This window comes from Puma concolor, chromosome B1, assembly GCF_028749965.1.
Source record: "Puma concolor isolate L17-30 chromosome B1, mPumCon1.1.hap2, whole genome shotgun sequence".
NCBI lineage: Eukaryota > Metazoa > Chordata > Mammalia > Carnivora > Felidae > Puma > Puma concolor.
Window position 1 is genome coordinate 16371910 of NC_141670.1, and position 15894 is coordinate 16387803.

At 40.2% G+C, this 15894-nt stretch overlaps 2 protein-coding genes across 6 annotated transcripts in view; one reads left to right on the plus strand and one right to left on the minus strand.

Moving 5' to 3' along the window:
* Positions 1–12000, minus strand: part of LRP2BP (LRP2 binding protein) — a 40903-nt gene extending 28903 nt beyond the window's left edge. Inside the window, exons 1-4 of one of the 4 annotated variants that reach the window (XM_086703246.1) lie at positions 11875–12000; positions 9523–9630; positions 1826–1936; positions 426–552 (exon numbers count right to left, since the gene is read on the minus strand). In XM_086703246.1, the coding sequence (XP_086559372.1) occupies positions 426–552; positions 1826–1927 (229 nt within the window). In that variant the 5' untranslated portion in view covers positions 1928–1936; positions 9523–9630; positions 11875–12000. Of the gene's footprint in view, positions 1–425; positions 553–975; positions 1236–1825; positions 1946–9522; positions 9631–10854; positions 11568–11874 lie in introns of those variants that run through there. The other 3 variants (XM_086703247.1, XM_086703248.1, XM_025933121.2) reach the window with 3 other exon arrangements.
* On the plus strand, positions 11842–15861 carry ANKRD37 (ankyrin repeat domain 37). Of its 2 annotated transcripts, XM_086703253.1 has the most exons (5): positions 11842–11972; positions 12181–12333; positions 14474–14565; positions 15108–15311; positions 15611–15861. In XM_086703253.1, coding segments are annotated over exons 1-5 (477 nt in total). In that variant the 5' UTR covers positions 11842–11945; the 3' UTR covers positions 15612–15861. The 2 variants fall into 2 exon arrangements, with proteins under 2 accessions (XP_086559379.1, XP_086559378.1); XM_086703252.1 differs by lacking the exon at positions 15611–15861 and having other exon boundaries at positions 15108–15315.
* Positions 15862–15894: the final 33 nt, after the last annotated feature.

A 15894-nucleotide genomic window follows, 5' to 3' on the forward strand; every position in this document is an offset into this window, starting at 1 on the left:
CCAAAAATAAATAAATGTTGAAAAAAAAATTAAAAAAAAAAAAGAACTACTCTAACCAAATGAGCTAGTAACCATCCCCAATTTAATATTATTAAGTGTACAGAAACCAGTGGTAGCTTTAAATGCCATTTCAAAGTAAAGTGTGGCATTGCCACTTCTTTAATAGAAGTGACATCTGGCTTCTCTTTTCCAGAAGGCTGTCCTAAAGTCCTGAGAGTAAAACCAGGTTTGGGATCTGATTATGAGACTTGTCCACTCACGATTTGCTACCACATAAGCAGTAATTCCTCAGATTCTTACAGGAAAGCTAAAAAGGACCATAAAGTTAACTGCTTCCTTGACAGCAAGTAAGACTCCTATTTCTTGTCTTTTTTGCTCTGGTGTACTGAATTGCCTTTTAGTGAGAATATTATAAGAATTTGTACCAGTCTTTTCCTTCCTCCACTGGAAGAATTTTGAGTTCTTAGCACCATACTGGGAGAGAGCGGTATAAAAGGGGTTCTTGGGCAACTTTTCACTGGTCAACTTCATCCTGTTTTGACAATGTGTATTCTGCAAAAAAAGAATGAAAAACGGGATGGTAGAAATCTCTTCCTCCAGAAAAATGCAAAAATGCTCCATTCTCGCTTGGCACTCATTAAAAAACAACCTGCCTGCACTTGCCTAGCGATAGAGGACCAAACGACCAGCTGGGAATGTATTCTTTCTGAGGAACCCAGGGCTGTCCATAGCTATGAGAGGCACAGTTATCCTGGATGCCTGTGTCCACAGCGTGGGGCTAACGAGCACTGTTTGTAAGTCCTGTCCGGCTCTGAGTTCACGCGCTGCGGTGTGGGTCAAGTCACTACCACACCTGCCACCAGTAGGAAGTGGGGACACCTCCCATAGATACAGTTCTCGTGCGCTGGTACTTTGCCTTCTAACTGCAGCTCATGACACTTACTCATCTCGAATTAAAGCATGTGTCCTTTTTACCTGGGAATACACTTTATTTTAGCTGTGTTGTTCAGTTTTATCTTCCCGTCTGTACTGGACTGCCATGTTTTAAGATGAATCACAGTTGGATGGAAAATCGCAGCCTTCATATAAAAGGTAGAGGCCACGTCATTTGGGATGAAGGAGTCCAGGTTGGCCTAGGCTGAGGGTAGTGAGACAGCAAACTCTGTTGTTGCTATGCTTTTTTGTTTACTCCTTGGCGTTCTGTTACAGCTGACTTTTCACCAATCAGGAACAAGCTTCCAGGAAAGGTTCCCGATTGGTGGTGAAGAGAAGAATTCAGGAGACCTTTAGTGTGATTGGAAAGCTACATTTATACTATTATGTGAAACTATTTTGGAAAATAAATTGCTTCATTTATGAGAATGAAGTGCAGAAAAGGGGCATAATTCAGCATAGTAGGAAGAAAAAAATCACAGCAGTATCTTTGTTATTTTGGAAGAGGTATTGAATCATTTGAAAAGTCAACTTCCTCATCTGTGGTTTGGACTATAAGCAGTTTCAACTAGAGGAGTTCCAAGTGCCTGTTGCTAGATATATAACATTTTTTGATTATCTGATTCCAAAAATCTTATGTTGACATTAGTGAATATGAAAGTTTCCAATGAGCTTTGGGGTGAAACAATAATAGGTAGAGTAATTAGAAGAAAGCCAATCCAAATAGGATGATGTAGATAGCATTATCAATTTACAGAAAAACTGGTTATAGAAGTTTTATTTTACTGAAGTCATTAAACCTATGTGCTACTGTATCCAAAAAGGCTAAGAAAAAACTTGGCATGTTCAGGAAGGCCACTGGACGGAAATGAAGCAAATCAGAAAACAATACCTTACCTCCTTTGAACTCACGATGCTCTCTGTGGCTCCAATACTGCACAAGGTTTTTGTTGCTGTGGCTTGAAAGAAGAGTCAGAGAGGGTCTAGAAAACATAAGCAAAGACTGAACTCTTAAACACCAGCTATTGTTCTTTGTTCTGAGTGCGTTACAGGCACCAACTCCTACAAAACTTTATGACCTAGGAGCTATTTTGAGGCCCATTTAACACAAGAGGACACTGAGGAGGGTAAGTAACTTGCCAAAGGTCACAGGGCTAGGAGGTGGGACAATTGGGACACCCCAGGACCTCTGTGCCTCATCATTATACTGTTCTCCAAAAACTGGGACTAACATGATTTTTTTAAATGGCAGGACTCCTGTAAGAGGATACCCCCCCAAATTTAGTACTTTTTAGTTTTAGAAAATGTGATATGAGAAGAGTTTCAAAAGGAAAGTATGAGTTTATTTCTGTCAAATCTTGGGATTAGATATAAAATCATTTGAAACTTGACAACTGTTTGCATGACACGCTGTGAATTTAGAAAATTCTCTAATTGGTGATCTGAAAGAAGTCCACAGTTTTAAGGGAAGGGCTGGTGTAGCGGATGCTGACGGTGCCCTTCCCAGATCCTCTTTACTGGCACCCCGTCTCTAGCAGCTGTGAGTGTTAATTGAAAATAATTCCCAGCTGTTCCTTCTTTCTTTGTCCCCCTGCCAATCATGAGTCCCCTCACTCCTGGACACTTTGCTCCTTCTTTCTTGGAGACAGACCACGGGCCTGAGCACTTGGAAGGCCAGCTCCTGTTGAGACACAGGCTGCCATGAGTCTTGAGCACTCTGGCACATCCTTGCTGGGTACGTCAAGAGCACGACTGTAAAAGCCATGACTGCTTTTTAGATGGGCCATTTCTCAGGGTTGTTTGCAGAGCGTAACCTTGAGAGCTAAGGTGAGATCTCCCCACAGACAAAAAACAGGCTTACTTTTATAAAAAGTACTGAATCCCTCCTCTCTCCTCCCTCCTCCAATGCTTAGTTCCCCTCTCTTACAAGGCAGCCTACTGAATTACAGGCATCCATCATGGGTCCTTTGTATCACCTCTGTGGGATTAGGGGTCATGGGGAACCCACCTCAGCATCGTGCTGACACTCTGGCTCTTGCTTTTGCCAGGAGTGATAAAGTCATTTATCTCTGACCCGGGAGTCTTGTGTGTTCTGCCAACATCCATGAAACAGGCTAGCTTGTTAGTTGTAAGTAGGGTATAATCCTCAGGCCCTGCACAGTTCTTGGTACCCCTTCGCCTCAAGGTGAGATGAACTCAGAAGTGTGATATGTTCTCTCTGAGATCAGAATGAAGCTAGTTGCTATCCGAGCCCACATTCCTACTTAGCATTTCCTCCTCGCCAGATTGTAGTGCTTTCACTTCCTCCTCCTGAGAGCACCCCTCAGCCCATCACTTGAATAAAAAACCCCAGCTCAGACTATCCTTCTAGGGAACCTGACTTCATACAACAGAGGAGTATGGAGGAAGAGGTATTTTATTCCTTTCTAAAATTGTCATAATAAAGGATAACTTCCCTTCCAATGAAACGTTAGACACACTACTGTGCCTAGTATGTATGGTGTAGTATGTGAATTTTTGGATAAAATAATGTATCATTGGTAAGAGGACTAAAATTAGCCTAATGATGAATAACTGATTATTCTGGATGCTTGGTGACAGGAAGGAAAGAAAGATTTGAGAGCAGAGTAGGTCTACAGAGACTGGAGAGGTAAGTTCCAGCTACTTCTGTAACAGCAGAGTCATGCCAAATAGAACTGCAGGACAGAGCTGTCTCCTGAGGACTAGATGAAGTGAAATGACTATTTCTTTAAGATCCAGGCAGGTTGGGGCTCTTCTGTGGTTATGCCTTAGCAGGGATTCGAATCAGAATGGAAATAAAAAGAAATGATAAGCTTGAAAAATCAGGGAAAAGAGACAAGTGTTTAGAACAGACTAGATTGCAGTAACTAAAAAGAGGTACTACAAGTGAGAAATCATTAAGTAGGGCTTAATTATAATGCCAAAAGACTTCTATTTTTTTTAAAAATTAAAAAAGAAAAACTGAAAATTTGGAGATAAAAGAACTAGTGCATAGATGTGTAAAGAATGAAAAACAGTACAATTAACATCCATTGGCTGCCATTTAATCTTTAAAAGGTACATTACTTGCAAGGCTCCCGTATGTTCCTCCTCTTTAGACTCCTCCTTCTTCCCTGCTTCCCCCCACCCTACTCAAACACCCCCCCCCATTCTCCCCATAAGCTCCTTTTCCGTGTTTCTTGACCATTCGTATTTCTCTTCTGTTAAGTATCTGCCCTTGTGCTGTTTGTCTTAATGATTTGTAGTTCTTCATACCTCAGGCGTGTCTCTTATAAATAGGATACATTTAGATTTGTTGATTCTTTTTTATACCCAGGCTGATACTCTTTGATTATTACTGGTACGTTTAGTTCTTTTACAATTATTTTAATCACTATTGAGTTGGAATTACTTTGTACTTTTCAGTTCATCTGCCTTATTCATGCTTCATTTTCTCTTTTGTTGCCTTCTGTTGGATTTATTGAATTGACTAGGTATTTATTTTGCTTTGGAAATGTTGAACTTCCTGAGCCTTGGGTTGGGGTCTTTCAATACTTCTAAAAAATTCTCAGATATAATGCATTTGTGTTAGTTTCAGTTTCCTAGAGTTGCCGTAACAAATTACCACAAACTTTGTGGCTTAAAACAGCAAACATTAATTCTTTCATAGTTCTGAAGGCTGGAAGTCAAAATCGATGTGCTCTCAGGGCCATGGTCTCTCTGGTTCTAGGGAAGAAACCATCCCAGATTTCCTTCCTAGCTGCTGGTGGTTGCTGGCAATCTAACTGCTCCAACAAGGTCCAAACAGTCCATTTGGATTTTGGCAAAATCACATTCCATCCTTGGAGAATCTTGGGTTCTGTTGCACCAGGTAGCCCTTAAGATAGTACCTTTTGCTTCTGTGTTGATCATACACTCAACCCAGTGTACACATCTGGGTTGGCTTGATACTTCATTCATGTAAAAATTTGTATCTTTGCAACTCCTAAATAGCAATTCTCATCAGAGTATCCCTTCCTCTTTAAAATTTTTTTTAGGTAGGGGCGCCTGGGTGGCTTGGTCGGTTAAGCTTCTGACTTCGGCTCAGGTCATGATCTCGCGGTCTGTGAGTTCGAGCCCCGTGTCGGGCTCTGTGCTGACAGCTCAGAGCCTGGAGCCCGTTTCAGATTCTGTGTCTCCCTCTATCTTACCCTCCCCCGTTCATGCTCTGTCTCTGTCTCAAAAATAAATAAACGTTAAAAAAATTTTTTTTTTAATTTTTTTTAGGTAAAGATGTAAACCTTTGGGAATGTGATAAAATTGTCTAAAAATGGCTTGTAAATTATTTATGGAATAGCAAAAGGTAATTTAAATGTAAAACTGCTGTGAAAATGAATTTAAGTACATTAAATAGTGTCTTTTACGGGTTATTCTTGTGTTCCTGTGTAGAAAAGAGTTCGCCTAGCTGGCATGAGGCTGCCATCTTTATTTGTTTGTTTGTTTATTCTAATTTTTTTTAGTGTCTATTTATTTTGAGAGAGAAAGATCATGCGGGCAAGAGCAGGAGAAGGGCAGAGAGAGACGGGGGGGGGGGGGGTGGGGGGGGGTGGGGGGGGGGGTGGGGTGGGGTGGGAATCCCAAGCAGGCTCCACACTATCAGTTCAGAGCCTGATGTGGGGCTCAAACTCACAAACCACAAGATTGGGAGTTGGATGCATAACTGACTGAGCTACCCTGGCACCCCGAGGCTGCCTTCTTTAGAAAGGCATCCTGACAAGGTTGGTCCTTGGTTGGCATTTGGGAACTTGACACTCGAGTTGTCCCCCAGCTGACAAGACCAGTTTGCACGGTTTCTGTTGCTTATATAAACAATGTGATGATGTATGGTGAATATGTTTTCCTTCTGGAATTCTGTAATTTTAGTATTTGGAGAGGATGCCTACATGACCAGCCTCCAATAAAAACATTGGGTCCTGAGTCTCTAATGGGCTTATTGAGGCAGAAACATTGCACACACCATCCTGCATTATTCACTGCTGGAGAAAGGAACACATCGGTATGTTTCTTCTTGGAAGTGGGTGATCCATAGGCCTGTGCATGGATTTCTCCAGACTCCATCTGTTTTTTTTTTTTTTCTTTGATGATCCAATGTATATTCTTTTCACTGTAATAAACTTGAGCCATGAGTACAACCATGTGCTAAGTCTTAGACTATGTATCTTAGATACACAGCATCTTAGACTATGTTGTAAAAATGTGAGCCTACACATTTCATGGAACTCTTGGTCAAGTTTTAAAAATCTCTGTTATTTTTTGTTCTTAATTTAATTATTTTTGCTGATGTTTCTAATGAGCCTTTTTGAAACTTAATGGTTGGCTTAATCCAGTACTAAAATAATGAATAACTATCTTTAACTAAAGAACTTCAGGTCCAACACTGAAGTTCTTGTCATAATAGATAAATAGTTACTGGTGCCCATAAATAAGTGTTCTGGGCAAAAATGCAAAGGACTGTGTTTATTGTTATTGTTCCTTTCATTACTGTTGTCTCATACTCATTAAAAAAAAATGGTAACGTTCATATATTAACTGGAAGCATAATCTGTACATATATGATGGAAACTTAGAAAAGAACATTATAATTATTACTGAAATCTCAAAAGACAATATTGAATCGGGTGGTAGTCTTCTGTTTTTTCTTTATTTTTTTCCTCCTTCTAGTTAGGTCTATTTGCTTATTTAAAATAAAAACCCAGTTAGAGCTTTTTCCATGCCCTTCCTTTTGGGTGTGGCAAATTTACATCATGCCCTGAAATGAGAGAAAAAAAAAAAAGTGTGGGAAAAGATAGGATGTCTTTCATTACCAGAGAAGCACTGAGTGGGACAGCCTGGTAGCTTTTTCATTTTTCTGCAATTTACCATGCATTCTGTGAGTATATAAGCTACTCTTGGACTGACTGATTTTTAAAAAAATTTTGGTAATTATGTGGGATTCGAATGCCTCATCTGTCCTGTTCCTGCTTTGTGAAAACCTTTTTTGGCCAGTTAGAGCTACAAGGGCCTTTCTTGAGGGGATTCACTCAACATCCAGAGGCAAATGAATATAAATATTATTTAGTGACTGTATATTTATTTTCTGGATTTATAGAAGCTTATCCATATGAAGAGTTGATGCTATTATAGATACAGATAACACTCTGGAATGATTTATTTCCAGGGGTCAGGTAATAAAATATCTGAATAAATTTTTAGTGTATAAAAATGGCTTGTCACTCTCAAAGTGTGGTCACGGTTGAGACAAGAAACAGTTATAAGGTGAAATGACAAAAATCTGTAACAACCCAAATTTAAATTGACCTGCTGTCCTAATGACTATAAGGGTCACATCAAACAAGAAAATTGGATTAATCTTTTATAAAATAATCCTGAGCAGACCCACAAGGTTTCTTGTCCCCACCCTATGACTTAGACAATGTATAGGCAACAAATAATACCATCATCTCACACCTATTTCTCAACTCCATTGGGTAAGAGATCAGATTTCATGAAATCCTAAATATCAATATTGATCTAGGTAATTTCTGTGCTTAATGGCATTTACACAAGGAACTCTCAAAGTGTACTGGTAACTTAGTTTTAAAAAAAGACTAAGCATGAAATTTATATTATCATTTTTACCTGTATAAGATAACTGGATAATAAAAAATGATTTATTAGATGATTTGGGGAATGGTGTCAAAAGTTTGAAATTCAGTTGTTTTATTTAAAAAAATGCATATTATTGGAAGTGGGTAGAAAACAGAATATTAGATATACGCTTTGAGTGTATATTCGCTTAGAATTTATTTCAACATCATCTGCTACACACTTATTTACTTGTTCTAATTATTTAATTAGTAAAATGAACATTTTATCTATATTTTTCTCCTCTTAGGAAAAAAGATTAACTTGGATAGGATGTTAACAAACTGTGACAAATCTGAGTTACTGTAAAAAATGAATTTCAACTTTCTACACTAGATAAATGATATGTCAAATATATCAAGTAGCCATGGAGCTATGGCCTACAGAATGAAATAGAATGCGTTCTGTTCAGCTACTCTCTTTATATTCCTTAAATGAAAGAAATAGGTTGTGCAATAAATGCTTGTATTGCATGCATTCATTGTGGTTGGTCAGTTGAACAAGAATCATCGTAAAATCAATAGAGTATACGAGCATACCACATACATTTTAACTTAAAACATTTTATATTTCCAATCTTTTCATGTAGGATCAGAAGCTTTTTCTTTAAGTAGAAATTGAATGTGAGAGTTTATACAGTTACCTTTCTTTCATAAACCAGATGCATGTGAATTCCATTTGATGTTTCTTTCAAATGGAGCAGGAGTTTAAAAATGCCCATGAAACGGCCTGAGCATAGAGCCATTTCTCCTCAGCTTTTACAGCTGATTTATCCTCACCTACTTTCAAAGCATTTTTCTTGAGATTTGAGGATTTCGAAAGCATTTAGTTTTTTTACAAATTATAGCTCTCACCTCTCATTTCACTGGTTATATAATATTTAATTATACATTATAATAATCCTTATAGGTGTGGAAACAATTCAAAGTGATATGAGCCCAAGTAACTGAACATTTAAGACAAGAGCCTGGTAAAACTCCTAGTGATCAATGGGCAGTGTGTTTTGCAGAGGAACTGAAGGAACTAGGTAGTGATTGGTTGTGAAAATTTTGTGAGATTTTTTTTCTTTGTTTGACTAAAACTAGCTTCATAAGCTTTTAGATATCTTCTGTCATTACTGTATTTGGAAAGAGGGTTACTTAAAAGTGAAACTAACTATTTGAGTGAAAACTTCAACAGCTGTGGTCTACAGAAAGATGGTTTAAGTGGCCTCAAGTCTTCCTTTTTAAAATGAACTTCATATTTTTAGAATAATTTGAGATTTACAGAAAGTTGCAAAGGTAGTACAGAGAACTGTCCTGCTCAATTTTCCCTATCATTTTTGTTTTGGCCAAGTACTCTCAAAAAATTTTTTATTTGAATATAGCTGATGTTACATTAGTTTCAGGTGTACAACTTAGTGATTCAACCTTGCTATACATTTCACTGAATGGAAGAGTTGTTTTTCTATGGATTTTAATATCTATGGATATTCTCTAAGGACTTTCTTTTGCTTTAAAGAAGCCGATCTCAGTAACTTCAAATCTACCAACGATAACCAAAATTCTTTAAAATTTAGATATAAGAATGTGGGCTCTGGGGTCAAATGGCCTGAGTGAGTTCAGCTCTACCCCCTAATAATGATATGACCTTAGGTAAGGTATTGAACCTCTCCAAGCCTCCATTTCATTTCCTATAAAATGGAGAAGATACTAATACCTATCTGTATGAATGTTGGGGCACAGCAAGTCTCAATGTCAGTTTATTTTAATAAATTGGAATAGACGTTAGTGGTCATTTAATGTAATTCTTTTCCATCACTGCTGTATGTGTATCATATACTGCAAGGAGACTGAATTGCACATAGTTCTAGTAGCACTGGAAGATATTTTACACTCCTGAGAGATACACTTTCCTTCATGGACTACCTAACAAACTCCTACTCACCTTTCAAGACTCAGTCCACATATCTTGCATTCATTCGGTCACTTCGTCATCATCCAACCTTTTTTATAAACACTCACTCTAAATGGCATCCTCCTTCTGGAGACACATCTACCAGCAAAGTAAACATAAATAACATTAACACTGCTCGAAAGAGTGCCTGTTGAATATGCATCTCAGACCATCTTCCTCTTCAGAAAACTCATCCCACCTGCTACACGTTCAGAAATAACTCCAGCTGTTTGCTCATAAGATAGTATTTCTTCCCCAAATGTATTTCTTCGGTATATTTTTGTGCTCCACCAGCTTTGTTCGGTTTTTAGAAAGCTTTTAAGCTCGTTATTAACAGTGAGCCGGATACTTAGCTGAGACATCGTTTTTCTGAACCATATTGTGAGCAACGGACAAGTAGGAAGTGATTAAAGGGAAAAAAGCTTTAACAACTACTCACAAAATTCCCTTTCCTCGTGAAACATACATACATAACAAAAAGTTAACAATAATTACCAGACTTAACACGTGCTGAATAGAATCTTGTTTTAAATAAAATGGATGTAATATGGAGGCACATGCATCACACAGATATCCCACTGCATATGTTAACTGCAATATAATGTTTAGAACTCTAAGAACTCTGACAATACCTTACATCATTTAAGAATTCGTGAAAATGAACATCTGTGCAAACCTGAAGCTTAATTAAATGCTTTAAAAAAAAGTGCTCACCTAATTGATAAACATGAATGGAAAAGGGAAATTGGCAGTAAGTTCATGTGTCCTCACATATCTCTAACATTCTTCAAATATCATAAAAATATTTTGAATAATTTCAGTATAAAAAATACAGAACACAAGCACTGTTCTAGGTGTTTGAACATAAGTATATATGCACATTTATGTTCAGGTACGCATGAACAAGAACGTGTAAAACTACCCTTGGGTCAGTGCCTAAGTATAATAAACTTACGACTGCAAAATTATTTTACGGCTCTAATTATGAAATAAAAAGGACTGTAACCAAAATTAGAACTACAAGGCCGCTCAAAGACTTGTCCTCTAAAAGCATAATAATAAACACAAACTCTTTATCAGCCCTACTCTCAAAGGAATCAGTAGGAAGGAAATCACTGAGCTTGAATTTTAAGCTAGATTAATCTTGGGGGCGGGGGGAGAAGGGTTTAGGAAAATATAGTCAAGAGATTACAGATGTGGCCGAAGGCTACAATTTGAAGTCAGGAAGTCTGTTTCCAAAGTTGCACAAAAAGGTATGACTCAAGCTGAACAGAATCAAGAGCTCCAGGAAAGCCCTTCTCCACCCCCACCCACCCCTCTCACCCTCTGAGCAGCTGGGAGGTCCTGCCTGCCCTGCCGCGGAGGAGCAGCCCCGTACATAGGTCACAAGCGTTCGTGGCCTGGGTCCCTTCGTCTGTCCTTGAACACTCCCCACAGTGAGTGTTAGGGCTGACACGTGTCCTCGTCCCTTAAGCAAGCCCAAGGTTAATGGCCTGGGCACTCAACCTTTTCACAGGCGACAACCTCAGGGGCGTGCTTTAACCTTTCTCCAGGAGGGGACCTATGGCCACGGTTGGCTTATTTTACAGGATTTCCCAGTATGGGCGTGGTGTCACAGAAAAGGTCCGGTTTGATAAATTATTTAATTTTGGGGGTGGTCGGGGCAGCCCTTGCTCTAAAACTAATCACTTTAGTTCACGTTAACCCTGCCGGCTCTCGCTTTCCGCCCTAAAAGTCCAGAGCGAGGGTGACAGGCGAGCGGGGGGAGGGGGGGAGGGGTCCGAATTTGAACGTGACGCCGAAGGAACTCTGATCCTTCCTCCGGAGCCAGAGGGCGGGGGACGCGGCGCCAGCACCAAGCACGGAGGCTTCCAAAGGCGGTGCTGCCGGAGTTCCCTCGTTTCCTGGTTACGTGCGTGCTAGCAGAAACGAAAACTGCCGCTTCTCCACAGGGACCAGAAGGCTGGGCACGCTAGTGTGAGACGTGTCAAGCCAAGCGCCCCCCATGGCCGCTGCCGGAGCCCAACCGCCAGGCGCCCTCTGCGGCGCACGCGCCTTGGGGCTCCGCGGGGGCCAGTGAGGGCCCCGCCCCGAGGTGGGCGTGCCTGGCGTCTCCCGGCTGGCCAATCGGCTGGCGAACCTGAGCCTTCCTCCCCAGCTAGCCTGGCGGTTGCACGTGCCAGTGTTTGTGTACGTGCGGCGGCCGAGGGGCTGGGAAAGGCCGGGCAGCTGCGGGTGAGGCGGCTGGGGCGCGGCCGGGGTTGGGGCGCGGCTGCGAGGGGCCGTCCCACTGGCCCGGGCAATCTAAATTCTCCCGCCCTTGGGCTGGCTGTGCTCGCTTACCTGCCAGTCCGCAGCGCCTGCCCCGCCGCTCTGCTCTCCCAGGGCCTCCGGTCCTCTGCTTTAGGTGGAGAATGCTGTTGCTTGACTGCAACCCAGAGGTGAGACTCGGGCCCCTTTAATCCGGCAGGTTTACGCTTCCGGAAGTCCGTCTGCTCGGGAGCACTAGCGAGGGTGACTGACCACCGAGCGCTGCGGAGTCCAGCCTCTTCAGAATTAGATTTGGGGAGTGGGGGAAGAGTTTCAACCGCGGGGGAGCACGGGACTGGACAGAGGCAACAGGGGTGCTAGAGCTGTTTCTTCCCGCAGGTGGACAGTCTGAAGCATCTGCTGGAGGCCGGGGCCTCGGTCAACGCACCCCCGGATCCCTGCGAGCAGTCGCCTGTCCATTTGGCCGCAGGTGGCGGCCTTGCTTGCTTTCTTCTGTGGCAGCTGCAGACTGGCGCTGACCTCAACCAACAGGTAGCTAGGTTACTGATTGTTGCTGTGTGCACTCTGCCCTCCACCCAAATCCACACAAACCCTTCTTGGACGCCAAAACGTCAAGTTGTTGCTGTTACAGGTCTGTAGCAGCGAAGTCCAAAGGATAGAAAGTGAGACTCTTAAGTAATTTAAAATTTTCTAGTAGCCACATTAATGAAAGAAAATGAAACATGAAATTAATTTATAATGTAACTCAGCTTACCGAAAAATGATCATTTCAGTGTGTGATCGGTATATAACATTACTTAGATATTTTCCATTTTCTTTTCCTACATCTTTTCAGTCTGGCGTGTGTTTTACATTTATAGCACATTTCAATTCAGACTAACCACATTGCAAGTGCGCATTAACTATATATATCACTACTGGCTACTATATTGGACAGCATACATAGGGCTACAGTTTATTTCAAAAGGAACGATTGCTGCGTTGCCAAATTAAAAGTTTCAGTGTAGTAATTATTGAAGTAACAATTGTGAGGCAAACTCAACCATTACAGTTTCCTATAGAACTTTCTTACGGTAGCCTGCATCTTCCATTGAATATTAAAGTATGGTGAATTTAAATTGTACTTTTTTTTTTTTTTTGCCTCTGTAAAACTCTACCTTGCTTTTGTTCACCTAAATTGGAATGTATGTAGCTGTGGCTGCACGTATTTGTATTTATTTATTTATTTTTTTCTTATTTTTAAATTTTTTAAAAACTTTACATCCAGGTTAGCATATAATGCAACAGTGATTTCATTAGATTCCTTAACGCCCCTTACCCATTTAGCCCATCCCCCCTCCCACAACTCCTCCAGTAAACCTGTTTGTTCTCCATATTTAAGAGTCTCTTATGTTTTGTCTCCATCCCTGCTTTTATACTATTTTGGCTTCCCTTCCCTTGTGTTCATCTGTTTTGTCTCTTAAAGTCCTCATATGAGTGAAGTCCTATATTTGTCTTTCTCTGACTAATTTCACTTAGCATAATTTCCATCCACATAGTTGCAAATGTCAAGATTTCATTCTTTTTGATTTCTGAGTAATAATCCATTGTATATATATACCACATTTTCTTTATCCATCGATGGACATTTGGGCTCTTTCCATACCTTGGCTCTTGTCGATAGTGCTGCTATAAACATGGGGGTGCATGTGTCCCTTCGAAACATCACACCTGTATCCCTTGGATAAATGCCTAGTAGTGCAATTGCTGGGTCGTAGGCTAGTTCTATTTTTAGTTTTTTGAGGAACCTCCACACTGTTTTCCAGAGTGGCTGCACCAGCTTGCATTCCCACCAACAATGCAAGAGATCCTTTCTCTGCATCCTCGCCAACATCTGTTGCCTGAGTTGTTGATGTTAGCCACTCTGACAGGTGTGAGGCACTCTCTCATTGTGGTTTTGATTTGTATTTCCCTGATGATGAGTGATGTTGAGCATCTTTTTCATGTCTGTTAGTCATCTGGATGTCTTCTTTGGAGAAGTGTCTATTCATGTCTTTTGTCCATTTCTTCACTGGATTATTTGTTTTTTGGGTGTTGAGTTTGCTAAGTTCTTTATAGATTTTGGATACTAACCCTTTACCTGATATGTCGTTTGCAAATATCTTCTCCCATTCTGTCGGTTGCCTTTTAGTTTTGCTGATTGTTTCCTTTGCTGTGTGGAAGCTTTTTATTTAAAAAAAATTTTTAATGTTCTTTCTTCATTTATTTTTTAACAGCGAGAGAGACAGAACATGAGTAGGGGAGGGGTAGAGAGAGGGGGACACACAGAATCTGAAGCAGGCTCCAGGCTCTGAGCTGTCTGCACAGAGCCTGACGCAGGCCTTGAACTCACTGTTTGTGAGATCATGACCTGAGCCGAAGTCAGATGCATAACAGACTGAGCCACCCAGGCGCCCCCAGAAGCTTATTTTGATGAGGTCCCAGTAGTTCATTTTTGCTGCACATGTTTTTATTAATGAAAACTTTGTATTTAATGAACACCAAGTGAAATTTATTTAAAAAAACTTGAATCAAAAAAATTCAGTACCATGTAGTTCTAACTGGCTTTCTTGAACAGTAATTAGATTTTACCTGCTAACTTCTACAGAGAGTGTTGTGGGGAGAGACTAAAATGTGCTGTCCTATCTTTAAGGATGTTTTTGGAGAAGCTCCACTACATAAGGCAGCAAAAGTTGGAAGTCTGGAATGCCTTAGCCTGCTCGTAGCCAGTGATGCCCAAATTGAGTAAGTATAAAATCAATGGCTTCAAATTTCAGAATTTTCTTGAACTAAGCTAATCAGACTCCTGAAGCTGAATTATGTGTGCTTTGATGCTTGCCTAATTGACAATGTGGAGTTATCATTCAAATGTTGACTTAAGCTATTAACGATACCTAATATTATCACATTTAAGTAAAACATGGATTCTTAGCAATGAGAGGTGCAATTCTTTCCCTCTCCTGTGGCAATATTACATTTTAGTTTGGGTTTGGGAGAATCCCTTTTATACAAGTTCTCACTGACCTCTTTTGAGGATTACTTGTTATACTGAGCACGGAATATTCTTTCATTCACAATGGAATGTCCATTCTGTGCTGAACTCTGTGCTAGCCACTGAAGTTGCAGGAGTAAGGGGATATTGGAATTTCCCTAGGATTCCTTTACTTCTGTTCTGAAACCAACATTTGTATGAGCCCACATCTCCTGTGTAGAAAGACATATTTAAGAAAAAAAAAGGCTGAATAATTGTCAATTTTTATGTAACTCAGTTTTTGTCTTAAATTCAGTTTATGTAATAAGAATGGGCAAACAGCTGAAGATCTAGCTTGGTCATGTGGATTTCTAGAATGTGCCAAGTTTCTCACAACAGTTAAATGTATGCAGTCAGTAAAATCAAGTGAGCCATCGGATAGAGATCATTGTGTCCCAGGGCTTGGACAGAAACGAAGTTTTGGAAGTGCAGAAAATACAACTGGGAAAAGGAAGTGTTGGTAAGTAATTCAGTTCTGTTTTCTTCCTCCCTTGGAGACCTCTTATTTAGTACAGAATTTATTCTTTCATTTAAATATTGGCAGCCTAATTTCTAGTGTATCTTTTTATTTTCATTAACACATTTTAACACATTAACACATTTTAACACATAACACATTAATTAACACATTTAACACATTTACTGGTTTTAGTAACTGCTGCTAGATTCTAGAGGTCAGAAGTTGTCCTGCATGATGGAAGGCTGGGGAGAAAACCTTTCTAAAAAAGTTTTTAATGTCACTGTGTTTTTTAACAACAGATTCATGCTGGTTCTGAAAAGGTTTGAAGAAAGCCTTCGCTCCGTGCAGGTCTATTGCTCAGCTACAAGCAATGGCTTTTGGCTCACCAGGTGTATCAAAACTCCTTCTAAGAAGGAGGAGAACTTTCTTCTAAGTGAAGATAGCATTTAAGAACACATGTTTTTACATGCTTATAATATTTTGGTTGTGCATGCTCTGTCTGTTAAATTATTAAAGAATGTTTAAAGAATAAACTGTTTTCTTTGTGTACGACTTGTGGAAAAAAATTGTAGTTTAATCCATC